Genomic DNA, 13465 nt, shown 5'->3' with positions numbered 1-13465 from the left:
TATGGGACAGGAATGTCGGTGTTCTCTTTGACAAGTAAGATCATATCATGTTCGAGTTTCATAATATCTTCCGTCGTTTTCGATCTGCCTCTGCTTTGGGATAAAGATTGCATTCTCAATCGCGCTATCCACCGTTCATTGTCGTTAAGTTAATACGGACCATACGATTGTATCCAAGACCAATACCAGGCAAACTATTAGAGTGCACTCTTTTCGACCTCGTGCTATGGTTGCGTATTCTATGAGTGCATTCCAATTTGTGGATTCAATGGAGTTTTGCGCTCTTAATCACAGAGCTTTATCCGTGAGAGATGAGAAATAGGACCATCGGTAGCCTGTAAAATAAATTAGGATAGGCCTATTAGAATACATATGTATGTTGTAGACAAGTCATAGCGTGACGGCAACATCGGAAGGGCCCGAGCACCGTATAGTCGGCCCTATAAATCCCAGCCGGGCCGACAAAATAACAAGATAAGCATGAAGATTGAACGCCACATAATAAAAGATTTCTCCTCCAATTGCCTGTCTTAGCGTAATCCCCCAATTAGTACATCGTAGACGGTTCTCCCCGCAAAGAAGCCGAGCTCAGGTTCTCCGACCCAGTCAGGCCCCACAGTCATCGCGCAGACCTTCTCTATCAGGAAATACACACAGAACATCTGTCTTATCACCATGTCAGGTTACTCTGGGGTTATGACAAAGAGTATGGGGTGTGGCCGGGGAACCCCAGATGTCGTTTATAAGTCAGGCCCCCTTGCTGAGCGTCATCTAAGCTTGTCAGAATCATTCGGATTTCCCAGTTGCCACTCTTACAGCCATGTCGGAAGAGATACAGAAAGTATTCCAGGGAACACCAAGTGAAGATGCCCGTTTAGAGAATTTGGGATATGAGCAGGGTTAGTCTGTCGGGAAGAGAAGCTTTCGTATGAGTGCTAACCAGCGTAGAGCTCAAACGCTCTTTCGGTCTGATGGGGATGATTGGGTTTAGTTTCAGTGTTGTGACCTCGTGAGTTTCATCCAAAATCTAGATGAATTTCCGCTAATCGTCTTATAGATGGACAGCACTGAGTGGTGTTTTCATCGTCGGAGTCACATCTGGCGGCCCTCCGGTTATGGTTTTCAGCTTCATCGGCGTTAGTCTGCTGACTCTAGCCGTCGCCATTCCCATGGCAGAGATGTGTTCTATGTATCCGGTAGCAGGCGGTCAATATTCCTGGGTTGCAGCACTCGCTCCACCGAAAATCGCCCGAGGTCTTTCATACGTGACAGGATGGTTTATGCTAATCGGTATGCTTGTATCGAAACACGCTATGAACATCTACTAACCTGGAATAGGCCTCCTGGCTATGGGTGCTACCAACAATTCCATTGCTTCCAACTTCGTCTTGGGAATGGCAAACCTTGTCTTCCCCGGATTCGAGATTCAGAGATGGCACACAGTGCTGGTGGCTTACCTTGTTGCATTCCTTTCCACCACTGTCAACCTCTGGGGCTCACATTTCTTGCATAAGATCTCGAAAGCAATTCTTATCTGGAACGTTTCCTCATTCGTTATAGTCACCGCCACAATCCTCGCCACGAATGATCACAAACAGCCCGCTTCTTTCGTTTTCCAGGATTTCCAAAACGGAACCGGATTTGGCACTGGAATGGCTGCCATTATCGGTGTTCTCCAGGCTTGCTTTGGTATGTGTTGCTATGATGCTCCTTCACACATGACGGAAGAAATGAAGTCTGCTTCCAAAGAGGCACCCAAGGCTATTATCCTCGCTGTTGTTTTGGGTGCTATAACTGGGTTTGCTTTCCTCGTCACACTTTGCTTCTGCATTGGCGATATTGAAGCGACTGCCAACACAAGCACCGGTGTCCCCGTGATTCAAATCATCTACGACTCAACTGGAAGCAAGGCAGCCACTTGCGTGCTGTCAAGCTTGATCTCGGTGATTGTGATTGTCGCAGGAAACAACATTCTAGCTGAAGGATCGCGCGCCGTCTATGCCTTCGCCAGAGACAATGGTCTCCCCTTCTCGAAGTTCTTCAGCAAGGTAGACCGCAAGACACATGTTCCCGTCAATGCCGTTCTCCTCACACTTGTGGTGCAGCTGGCGCTCGATGCCATCGAATTCGGTACCACTACTGGCTTTCAGACCGTCATTGCCATCTCAACCGAAGGCTTCTGTAAGTTTCATCCACTGCATTTGATGGTACCCTTATTGATAACCTTTTCAGACTTGTCATACGCAATGGCCCTTCTCAGCCGCCTCGCTGGATACTATACGGGCCATGTGGTGAAGCTCGATGGACCATACTCATTCTCCGTGCCGGTATCCATCGCCTTTAACACTATTGGACTTCTGTTCCTTCTCTTCGCAGCAATCACCTTCAACTTCCCTAGCGAGTATCCCGTCACCCACGAATCAATGAACTACACCAGCGCAGCTATTGGCGTCATTGCTCTCATTAGCATTGTTACTTGGGTCACGACAGGACGCAAGCACTTCTCGGGACCGGGTGCAGTGAGCTACTTGAGTGGTGAGGATACCGCAGCTCACAATGTGCGAAGGACCGCGGTGCATGTGGACGAGAAGCAGACTTGATCTATTGTTTAGCAAGTTACTGTATACTGTATACGTATATACTAAAAAGACTACCTCGCTAGAAGGTGACTTCTGGACTAGAATTGTGCCCTATTGCTTAAACCGTGTTATTATCCTTATATTGAAAGTTCTCTGCGGTGTCAGCTTTTTATAGAGCTCGGAGTTGTCCCCGAGGCACAATCCCCACTATGATCACTCTCCTCTCAAAATTATCTAATTACGCGATAGGAACTAAATTATTACCAACTGTGAAGTAAATAGTCAGATTGGGAACCGCTCTGAAATTGTAATTTTGGGCTGACAATACCCAACGAAATGCGGCTTATCCACTGCTCTTTGCTTCGCTTAGCCGCCGTACTAGGCACAGCCCTGGAGGGGTTAGCTGTAGGTACAGATGAAATAATAAATACGGCCCCCTCCGTAGAGCGAATGGCCTATTTCCTGTTCTCATCTCTCATCTCTCCTCTTCTTCTATTCCTTCCACACAAATTTGACCAACATGACTCCAGTGATCAATTACACCCCCCGTTCTACAGAAACCGCTTACCAGATCGCATGTGAAGTGATTCACCTCCTCAAAGAATCAGGCGAGACACTCGCCGTTTCTGAGTCACTCACTGGCGGCGGGCTCATGAGTACTATCACGTCTGTTGAAGGCTGCAGTTCTGTTTTCCGTGGCGGGGTCGTGTCATATGCAACGCCAATCAAACAACATCTCCTTCAAGTCGATGGCAACCTGATCGCCGAGCATGGCGTTATCCACGCTGATGTTGCCGCCCAAATGGCTATCGGAGCCCGGACCACTCCGACCCAAAGTGACATGACTCCCACTTCCTGGGGGATTGGAACAACGGGAGTGGCTGGCCCTGATCCTCAGGATGGGAAGCCGGTAGGAATGGTCTTTATTGGCATAGCCTCTTCGAGTGGAGGCAATGGGTTTGGGCCGTTCCATTTCCCAGGTTCGCGCGAGAGGGTCCGGGAAGCCACTATTGTTGAAGCGCTGCATCTGCTTCGTCAAGAAGTGGTCAAGGCAAGACAGGGGGCTTCTCTGTGAATTCGAAGCACTATCAACGTTAAGTGCGCAACCAGCGGATGGGTTAGGGAGGTATGAGATATGTTCTGCTTCAAACAAATGTTATGTGACGGCTAGATAGCGGATGGAGGTTTCCAAGTCATAGGTTGTCGAGTATATAGTAATAATTAAGAGAAGCGAAGCTTCTCTTCTTGTTTCCTTCTCCAACTTATTGGTTCTGAGATGATGGTAGTATTTTTTAGTAAGTCTAGAGCCGAATTGCTTTGATAGAAGTAGACGTACCTGGGTACTTCTGAACTAACCCTAACTTACCCTATGTAGCCATGGTACTCGTCTTGGCCCAGGACTCTACACAAGTCCGATTCATCCAAGTATGACATTCAATGATATTCCATGATCTTTCATCATGGCCGTCTGTTGACTTATCATAGGGCGAACAAGTACGCTGAAAATTATCACCCAGTGGCTCGTTCCAAGGCCATGCTTCTCTGCAGAGTTGTCCTTGGAAAGCCCTTCAGAACCACTCAAGATATACCGTCACTTCATGCTCCCCCTGATGGATATGATTCCGTAAGTACTATGTTACTACTCCTGTTATCATCCGAGCCATTTGATTTTTGACCCGTAGCGAATTTCTAGGTTCACGCTATGCCCGGTCCATCGAGTTCGTTTTCGACCGACGAACGCGTTGTTTACACAGACCGAGCGGTGATGCCATCGTACTTGATTATCTACAACTCAATATGAAGAGAGATACCTAACATATGGATGTTTTTATTTATGATATTTCGGTGTCCGTTATTCTGCTTGTCTGCTTGTCTCCTAGGAATACTCCCATGAATATGTAGTCCAGATTGTCACAACGTCTATCAGATTTCAGCTTCTTGTTTTTATGATGGGAACAGTCTCTGGCTCGCCATATTCCTTGTACAATTTCTCGAAAGTGCAGAAACTCGATGTCTAAATAAAATATATCGCGAATATTAGCTGAGCGAAACCATGATAGCATGCATTACAAACCTCTATGAACAAGACCTTGCGAATGTATGTACGGAGCAGCCAGTGCGAGCCCATATGATAGCGCCCGTGTGACCCTAAGAGGAAATAGACATGAAACATATATAAAACAGCATCTCGAAAGCTTGCAAGTTGCGGTGTCGGCCTTTTATAGAGCTCGGAGGTTTCTCCGAGGCACGACCCCCACTATGATCTCATCGCTTCTTGTCAACATCTTTGGATTCTTTCTTCCCATATTCCCAAGATCAGTTCAGCAATATGGCAAAGCTTACTCTCCAGTCCAAGCATCGACTACAGTCGGGACATGAGATCCCAGTCATAGGATATGGAGTGAGTTACCCCGCAAACACATGTACATGTATGAACTTGAAGAGCAGAGCTGACATTGTACGGAATATAGGTGTATATGATGTACGTTCGAATCAATACCTCATCCCGAATCCCCTAACCAAACAACAGTCCCTCATCCGCGACCGAGAAGGCCAGTCTCGAAGCTCTGAACGTTGGATTCCGCCATGTACGTGTCCCGACAAAGATGACAGGACCACACTAATCAAGGATATTCAGATCGACTCCGCGATTATGTACAGAAACGAAAAGCCCTGCGGAAAGGCAATCCTGAATTCCAATCTGGATCGATCGCAGATCTTCTTGACTACCAAGATCCCGCCAGGATCAATGGGCTACGAGTCTACCAAACGAGCTATTAATTCGAGTCTACGAGAAGCAGCTCAGGAATACTTTGACCTGTAAGCCCCCCACGACAATCTAGCAATGTATATCCTCTACAGAATTGGGATCCAGAATCTAATCGCTGGAACTGACCAACAGTATCCTAATCCATGCTCCTTACGGCGGCAAAGAAGCCCGTCTGGGTTCCTGGGATGCACTAGTCGAAGCCCAGAAATCAGGAAAAGTGAAATCCATCGGTGTATCCAATTACGGCATCCACCACCTCGAAGAACTGGAGGCTTATATCCAGGGTGGTGGGGGTGGTCAGATCGACGTCGGTCAGTATGAGTTGCACCCGTGGCTGGATCATTCGGATATCGTGGAGTGGCTGCAGAAGAGGAATATTATTGTTGAGGCGTACTCGCCTCTTGCGCATGGGACTCGGTTGACGGAGCCTGTGTTGCTGTCCATCGGGCACAAGTATGGGAAGACACCGGCGCAGGTTATGATTCGGTGGAGTTTGCAGATGGTAAGTAACATAGGTACGATTCAATCAGGATATAGATGCTAATAGTCTTAGGGATTTGTGCCTCTGCCCAAGTCTGTGACGCCGAAGCGCATTCGGGAGAATGCCGAGGTCTTTGACTTTGAGTTGTCGGATGAGGATATGAAGCGGCTTGATACAGGAGAGTATTCGCCCACGGACTGGGATCCGACAGTTGATATGGATTGAGTGATTGAGTGTAGATGGTTGGTTTAGATGGGTTAAGTTGGTTGTAGAGTGGAGGAATCTGGAGGAAACGTTGGATTTGTCAGGCCAGGAGGGGCTCTCCGCGGGGTGAACTTGCGACTTTCAACTTCAACTTTCGAGACTGTCGGACTCCGATCTTCGCCTTCGTCCTCCTTGCGATTTAAATTTCAATATCTCTATATCTAAACTCTCGCTTATTCCTCCGTCATGAAGTTGATTCTATCCAGTTCGTAAGTGGTGTGTTATTCGATGCGCCGCGAATCAAAGTCACTCAACACTTCACAGGAATATTATGCAAGCCGGACGGCAATCCGTCATTCGCCAGCCTGTGACCCAGAAATCAAACGTTGAGCTAATCAACTCGCTTCGATCGAACTTCCTTGCCTCGCAACAGATCGAAACAGCATTGGCCAACGGCACCGACACAAATGGCAAATCAGCCGTATCGCATCCGCCCTCATGGACCCTACAGACCGAAGATGGCCTCTATATTCCCGCGATCGACTTCTCCCAGCCCGGCCTGTCAGAGGAGCGCGACCAATACGATATCACAGTGAAGCTATTCTACCTACCGGGAATCCCGGTATCAAGGCGGTGCGCACACACCAGAGAGGCAATTGATCTAGTATTGAAGGAGCTACACGTCAAGTCTATCGATCTACTGATCGTCTCATTCCCGGGAATCCTGTTCGATGCAGACGACGACAGCGACGAAGAAGACAACGAGATGAGCAACGGTGAACCGGACGACTTCGACAGCATGGTGCAGACATGGCAAGTGCTGGAGTCACTGCACGACCAGGGCGTGATCGCCCAGCTGGGAGTCGCTGAGTTCGGCAGCGAACGCTTGGCCCGGTTCTTACCGCATACCAAAGTCAAGCCCTCGGTCGATCAGATCAATCTTAAGGATTGCTGTGTCGTTCCTAAACATTTGATTCCCTATGCGAAGCAAGAGCAGATCCAACTCCTCACCCATAACGATTGCCACGATATTCTTCCTGTCGGCACAACGCGGGAATTGCTCGGTCCCACGGAGAAGAGTGGTGCGGGCATCCTGGCTTCGTCCTCTGAGGCCAACGATGGCATCCAGGGAGATGTCGAGCCACAGTGGGTGGTCAAGTACACGGCAGTCGTCAAGGATCGCGGAGTAGTCGAGAACAAGGGGTATTTTGCGTCGGCTGATGTCGGCACATGCGTCAAGGACCGGTCATGAATGCTTTTCTTTTCTTCTTTGCGTCGTCAATAAGGATATCTGTCGTGACAAGCGTGGCGTTTCTTTTTTGCTTTAACATTCGATTATAGCTGGTGTGGAGGGCAGTTGCATCCATCCCTAAAACCAAACGAGACTGGCTTAACCAAGCATGCTTCTCTTCCGCCCTCTCATGCGCACATCCTCAAGTCTCTTCAGCGCAGAAACAGCCCCCTTGTAGCTATCCCGGTAACCCATAATCAGCTCCTCGAACATAGGCTCCGAGCGCGGATGCGTGCTCCCAATCGCCCGCTCCAACACATACAGATCCACCGCCCGGTCCTCATCCTGATTACTCTGCGACGCAAGACCGAAATCAATCAGCACAACATCCCCCTCCATAGAGGGCGAGCCAGTGCCATCAACAGCATCACTTGCACCCGCAGACGGCCGCAGCATGAGATTACTCGTCGTCAAGTCTCCATGCACAACACCAGCCTTGTGCAGGACACCAATGGCCGAGCCCATCTTCCTCAGCAAGCCGCGCACACGCGCCTCTTCGTTTTCGATCTGCGACGAATCCAGCGAGCCCTGGTTCTGCTTCATCCATGCTTCCCACTGTTCGAGAACAACCCGCACCACAGGCCCGTCAATCCATTCCATCATTAGCCAGGCGCCGCCCCACCCGCCTTCCTTGCCGCCGTGTCCCTCCCAGTCCAGGGCTAGGACGGCTGGAACGCTGACGCCCTCTCGTATGAGTTTCGCAAGACATCGTGCTTCTGAGGTTATGCGTTGACGGGTAAGGCGGCGGTCGAGAATCGGGTGCCGGTAGGGTTTTGATGGGCGGACCTTGAGCGCGGCGGGGATGGAGGGGTTGAGGGAGATGGTTTTGTAGAGGTGGGCTTCGGCGCCTTGGGTCAGGAGAGCTGGTGGCGGGGTGGTATTATTGAAGGGGGAGGGGAGAGGGGGGGGTTTAAATTCTTCCATTGTGAGAGAGTCGGAGAGTTGGAGAGCTGGAGAGGATGTAGGTGGGAAGGGATGAGGTGAAGAGGGAAAAAGTTGTGGTGGGGCGGACCTCGGAGTATTGCCATACCTAAGTAGGTAACTACCTGGGCAGCTATGTCGCAATACACCTAGTTAGTTATTGCTCAGTCATACCTAGGTAGAAATTTGTCTTGTCAGTGAGATGCTGGTGATGGAAGCTAGACGCTGACATGGGAGCTGACATGGGACTGATATCACTGACGTCCACCACCACTCTAGCTCCGTAGACCAGCTCCATCCCCCTTAGCCTCAGTAAATTCAACTCTACAAATTCATCTCGGAGACAAGATGGCCATGGGTAATGTAGACCCAGCCGATCGCGGCTTCCTAGGCGACCTTGCACCTTCCGTCCTCCCAGTCTACCAATATCGGGACCGGGAGCAGTTGCTCAACACCATCAAGCAAGCAGTTGCGACAGCAAGCAACGCGTTAACAATTCAATATTCACAAGTGAATTTCTTCCAAAAGAGGGCCCATTTGCTTCCTGGTCCTCGTATGACGCCCAGTCAGACCGTGTGCTATTGAGAATGACCAAGTCTAAAGCCCATGAAGTCGCTTCGGAAATCTTCCAAGTCCTACTGTCGACATGCACTGCATGCAGGGTATGCGTGTCTCTGTATACAGAATGAGCTCTTTGAGCATTTGCCTAGCTCGGCCTGTTTGTCATATCGCTGGCTTATATACCAGCTTCATTCCATAGTTTCATCATCACCTCACTTCTTCTTCTTCATCATCTATCTCTCTCCCTTCGTAACCTCAACAGGTTATGAGGCCCTCTTTTCCCCTTTGCTTATGAAGATCTAACAAAGACTTCTTGCAAAATCTAGTTGAGCTTCTCCCGGCAGCGGAGACTCTTTGGACTTCTTGGAGAATAGCAAAAGCTATGTCTCACACTTCTTCATCGCCGCTGAGCGAGAAGCGATCGGAAGACGCCGCTGTGCGTAGCCGAATCACAAACAAAAAATCGCCGATGAGCTTTTTGCGGAGATCAAAAGACATGAAGGGATCAAGCCTATAAAGATGGATCGCTCCCTTGGCCCAACCGGAAGTGCTACCCACCATGCTGCAATACGGGCTAAAAAAGCCGACCAGGCGTGGCAGACATTCCGACTCCCACGGCCGATCAAACGACTGGCCCAGTGTCGTACTAGAAGTTGCTTTCTCAGAGAGTAGGGACAAGCTGCAGTCAGATATAACATACTGGCTCCGAGCTTCAGGGGGCGACGTGAAGATGGTGATCACCCTCCAAATCAATCAATACTCCCTCAACATCACTATTGAGGATTGGGGAACCCAGGGCGACAACTCTGTCAACCACCTTTATCAAACCGTTCAGATCTCAAGGAAGGGCAGTGAAATCACAACCACAGGGTCTTGTCTGGTTATCGAGTTCGAAAAGCTCTTCCTGAGACCCCCCCATCGAACCGAGAGAACGAAATATTCAGATCGGCGACGGGGAACTGCAATCCTTAGCGAAGAAAGTTGGCACCTGCAGGGGATGTGAGAAGAGAGACTAAGATGTTTAGGTCAATTGACACCCGGAGTTGATGAACTGGATGAACAACCATCCCGAAGAAGCTATTACCAAATACCATCGGGAGGCTTGCAAGTTGGGAAAACTGAATGCGAACTCGTTACAACCAGAAAAGAAACTCCCTTCTGAGCTTGAGAGTCGGAAAGATGGGATCCTTACGGACGAAGAAATCCTGATACTGGCCCACTTCCAACCGCAGGTTAGGAAGCAGTTCTCCAAAGCCTTTATGACAACAGGGAGGTGACGCTTAATAAGGTGGAAAGAAGTGTATGCATCCTTAGCTGCGGGAGTTCATGTTTCTTGTTTCTTAGTGCCCTACAGTTTGGCAGCATTAATGTTCACATCCACTATGCTGGTATAGTAACACCCTATAATATGGTAATAGTTTAATACGTTGTAAATATTAGACAGAAACAGACTGAAGCATGAAATTAAATAATTCCGAATCATCAACCTTGGATAATATCTCATAATTATGTGGACGCATGAGTTCACAAACCCCTATATGTATACCCCTTTCCTCAATATCTCCATATTAACAATTAAATGAAATCAGATGAAGATCCGGACGAACATTAGCCAGCCGACAAGTACCCTGATACATCCTCTCAAGAGTCGACGCCATAACCTCTAGGTCAGTAGACTCCGCCGACCAATGCTTCAGCGTTCGAATCGACAGCCTCACCAAAGCAGTCCAATTCGCCGGTAAACGTACCTGCCACGTGCTGGGATCCCGACAAGCCTCGAGCTGATATAAGACAGCTCCGAGGATGTGGACAGCACAGGCGAAGCTGGCCCGCACCACGTTCCAGATCCACTCGTGTCGGAACTGATACCAGTAGCTTGGTATTAGAGTGACGCAGTTGTCAATGGCCTTTTGGGCTAGGTGGAACACTTCTGCCCACATTTGGTTGTTCTTCCTGATGAATGTGGGCATTCCCTGGAAGTGCATTGCCAGGTAGAATGCTGGTCGGTAGATCCTCTCCAGTGCCATGTGGTACCGTCCGCGGAAGAAGAACCTCAGATCTGGGTTGTCTTTTTGGGTTTGGTCTTTTTGGGTTTGGATCCCGGCTAGCGAGATTTGGTACCTTTTGGAAGAGTTAGCAAAGGCCGGGGACATTTCATTGTCACGTTCGGGGAACTCGGGGCTTGTCGGCTCGTACCATGACGTTACAACACGCTCCGCGTCCATTGTTTTCCTTAGGAGATCGGGGATATCTTTGGTCCAGCCCTTCTCCCCTTGACGCCACATGTCAGACACTATGTCATTAGTGGTCCGGCGGTTGCAGATCGACCCGATGTAGAATTTCCAGCCTTTCTCTTCTTCGGTGCCATCCAGTTCAAGACCCGGCCTGACTGTGAAATCTTGATCTTCGTCCATTTGGTCATATGAGGAAGGGGATCTGCGAGAGAATTTAGGGAATGGGTCTGAATAGCCTAGACTTTCAAGACCACTGCTCCAGAGAGGGAGTTCGCTCTGCATTTCACTGTGGACAATGCTTAGTTGAGTTGCTTTTATAGAATCCCCCGGGGAAAAACCTACTGTTCCGCTTGGATGCAGGACCAATACAGTCTAGACTCCAGGTTATGGTAGTTGTCATCAGCGGTCCACTGCTCTCTACACAGCGACCGCAAACGAACTTCTAATCTGCAAGACGCCTGCTGGTAACAGAACCAAGCCTGCAGAGGTCGTATGGCATGTCTGTGATAGCTTCCAGCAAGAAGAAAGCACTGGATGTCTGTTGGAGATGTGTGCAAGAAACCGAACCTCTGCTTTGCCGCGTGGAAATATGTCTCGGCCAAATCGAGATTGGCGTCTGACAAGGGTGGTGCTTGGAGTCCATCGAGATTCGCTGGCATGTCCTCCGCCAGGGGAACAAACTTCGATGATGTGCATGAAGCTAAGGCGCACGCTAGCAGCTACAGACATGATTAGTTCAAGTGGGACTTCCCCAAAAAGGAGCTGACATACCACTTGACACGAAGGGCCATCCCATCCAAGACCCTGGACGGTGACCTCCTTGGCATAACGGTCTAGGTTGTCTAGATCAACTATCGGGTTTCTCCGGTGGCATAGTAGGAAGTACTTCCTACAAAGTCTAGGGATCTCATCGACAAAGCTTCCGATCCCCACCTGCCGGGGTGCCTGCATACTGCGGGGCTGGTTATCCAGTGAGTCGAGTAGAAAGGATCGGATATGCTTCTCGGCTTCGGTAATGACCTTGTTGAAAATAGGCCATCGGAGCATGTTCTCCCCGGAGCTAGCCATGTACAGGATTCGGGGATCATTATCGACTCCCCGATCATCGATACTGGCAGTGCTGGTACTAGGTGGATTGCTCCCGGGCAAGGAATCAGCTACGGGGCTAGGATTCTGCATGGCCAACTCAAAGAATCCTTCTTTGAGTGAGCGAGTCGAGCTGTTGGAGCCTTCGGATTTGAAATTCTCCAACAAACCGGCGATATGATTCAGTCGTTGGAGCACCTCATGGTTCGACGGGTTCCCCGGGTCAAACCCGGCTCTAAGAATAAGGTCCATGCTTAGTGGGTTATTCCTCTTCACGGGATGATGTTAATCTTACTGGTTCTGGTGTGGCGATGTTTCGGGATAGTTGCACTCCATCCCCTGCACGGCACAGTAGCTACAGGTCGGTCTGGCATTGTCACATCGTGTCTTGCGCAGCCGACAGGTCTGACAGGCTGTCGGGGCTCGGGTTCGGATCTCACGCTTCCTAGCGACTCTTGGGTTGCCAAACTCCATGTTCACCAAGCAAAATCCAGGGTTTTCGGGGAGGCCGGGGAGATAGATGAGGGGAGGTGTAAAAGATTAAGTGCGACCCACGGATATTCAGTTAGAAAGCAATACTTCGAGAGATCGTCCACTGCCCACTAGGAAACAAAGAAAACATTCCACCGAGTACGGGTGTGGCGTGGCCAGATACGGCAATGGAGGTAACAAAGAACTGTCGAGGCGATGTGATGGCCAAAGGCTAACACCCATGACTGCCTCAGGGGTTTCACGATGCTGATTGGAGGACGATTCACTCCCTGGTCACCCGGGACATGGGGTTTCTTGGGGGGATTGGGGGGATTCGTCTTTGTCCTGTGCCCAATGGAGAGCTCCCCGATCTTTTTTCCTCTGACTCTAAAGGACCATAGAATCTCGTATTTCTGGAATTTCTGGAATTTCTCTTTCCGGTTGCCTGCAGATGGTAAAAAAGAAAAAGGAAATGTTTGTGATATCCCCGAAAGTATTTGGAATTCCATGTACGGGGGAGTACGGGGGTACGGGAGTACCTATAGTAGGTGAGAATCCGGGACATTCCGTGGGGGATGTGGACTTCTTGTACTTTGTGCTTTGTGTAAAAAAAGAAATATTTGAATATAACCTGACGAGAAGCTTGTCCCTGGATCTTTCTACAGTCGTGTTGGAAATTAGCTTCACGTCCGTACACACCCCAATTTAGTACTTTTTGGGATTGTGATAGGTTCGAATGGGGGATGGTGATGATGGCGGGGAGGTATCGGACTTCACTTATATAGCCCTAAATAATCCCCCATCCCCCTATGGAATCCCCCCGTGAACAATGTCAAAGAATAAAAATGAAATCATATCGTCAATGAA

General features: G+C 49.4%; 9 protein-coding genes across 9 annotated transcripts; 7 read left to right on the top strand and 2 right to left on the bottom strand.

Moving 5' to 3' along the window:
* Positions 1–820: 820 nt before the first annotated feature.
* N7489_008487 (putative GABA permease) lies at positions 821–2600 on the top strand (the record flags this gene model as incomplete). The annotated part of the gene is made up of 5 exons (XM_056714237.1): positions 821–899; positions 949–1009; positions 1058–1290; positions 1339–2181; positions 2233–2600. The coding sequence occupies 5 exons, from the start codon at positions 821–823 to the stop codon at positions 2598–2600; spliced, it is 1584 nt and encodes a 527-aa protein (XP_056561859.1).
* A 499-nt stretch (positions 2601–3099) lies between these two features.
* Positions 3100–3654, top strand: N7489_008486 (CinA family protein; the record flags this gene model as incomplete). Its single annotated transcript, XM_056714236.1, has 1 exon — positions 3100–3654. One exon carries the CDS (start codon positions 3100–3102, stop codon positions 3652–3654), a length of 555 nt encoding a protein of 184 aa, XP_056561858.1.
* Positions 3655–4908: 1254 nt separating this feature from the next.
* On the top strand, positions 4909–6055 carry N7489_008485 (aldo/keto reductase family protein; the record flags this gene model as incomplete). Its single annotated transcript, XM_056714235.1, has 6 exons — positions 4909–4980; positions 5051–5061; positions 5110–5167; positions 5218–5399; positions 5482–5851; positions 5903–6055. 6 exons carry the CDS (start codon positions 4909–4911, stop codon positions 6053–6055), a joined length of 846 nt encoding a protein of 281 aa, XP_056561857.1.
* A 225-nt stretch (positions 6056–6280) lies between these two features.
* Positions 6281–7286, top strand: N7489_008484 (putative gamma-cysteine synthetase regulatory subunit; the record flags this gene model as incomplete). The annotated part of the gene is made up of 2 exons (XM_056714234.1): positions 6281–6303; positions 6359–7286. 2 exons carry the CDS (start codon positions 6281–6283, stop codon positions 7284–7286), a joined length of 951 nt encoding a protein of 316 aa, XP_056561856.1.
* A 138-nt stretch (positions 7287–7424) lies between these two features.
* bud32 (serine/threonine protein kinase BUD32) lies at positions 7425–8249 on the bottom strand (the record flags this gene model as incomplete). The annotated part of the gene is made up of 1 exon (XM_056714233.1): positions 7425–8249. The coding sequence occupies one exon, from the start codon at positions 8247–8249 to the stop codon at positions 7425–7427; it is 825 nt and encodes a 274-aa protein (XP_056561855.1).
* Positions 8250–8594: 345 nt separating this feature from the next.
* On the top strand, positions 8595–8831 carry N7489_008482 (uncharacterized protein; the record flags this gene model as incomplete). Its single annotated transcript, XM_056714232.1, has 1 exon — positions 8595–8831. The coding sequence occupies one exon, from the start codon at positions 8595–8597 to the stop codon at positions 8829–8831; it is 237 nt and encodes a 78-aa protein (XP_056561854.1).
* Positions 8832–9366: 535 nt separating this feature from the next.
* Positions 9367–9810, top strand: N7489_008481 (uncharacterized protein; the record flags this gene model as incomplete). Its single annotated transcript, XM_056714231.1, has 1 exon — positions 9367–9810. The coding sequence occupies one exon, from the start codon at positions 9367–9369 to the stop codon at positions 9808–9810; it is 444 nt and encodes a 147-aa protein (XP_056561853.1).
* A 43-nt stretch (positions 9811–9853) lies between these two features.
* On the top strand, positions 9854–10084 carry N7489_008480 (uncharacterized protein; the record flags this gene model as incomplete). Its single annotated transcript, XM_056714230.1, has 1 exon — positions 9854–10084. The coding sequence occupies one exon, from the start codon at positions 9854–9856 to the stop codon at positions 10082–10084; it is 231 nt and encodes a 76-aa protein (XP_056561852.1).
* A 291-nt stretch (positions 10085–10375) lies between these two features.
* On the bottom strand, positions 10376–12601 carry N7489_008479 (Zn(II)2Cys6 transcription factor; the record flags this gene model as incomplete). The annotated part of the gene is made up of 4 exons (XM_056714229.1): positions 10376–11327; positions 11384–11760; positions 11813–12362; positions 12423–12601. 4 exons carry the CDS (start codon positions 12599–12601, stop codon positions 10376–10378), a joined length of 2058 nt encoding a protein of 685 aa, XP_056561851.1.
* Positions 12602–13465: the final 864 nt, after the last annotated feature.

The sequence above is a fragment of the Penicillium chrysogenum genome, assembly GCF_028827035.1.
Source record: "Penicillium chrysogenum strain IBT 35668 chromosome Unknown utg000005l_segment0_segment0, whole genome shotgun sequence".
NCBI lineage: Eukaryota > Fungi > Ascomycota > Eurotiomycetes > Eurotiales > Aspergillaceae > Penicillium > Penicillium chrysogenum.
The sequence above is the reverse complement of the archived record's forward strand: the minus strand, read 5'-3'. Positions and strand labels throughout refer to the sequence as shown.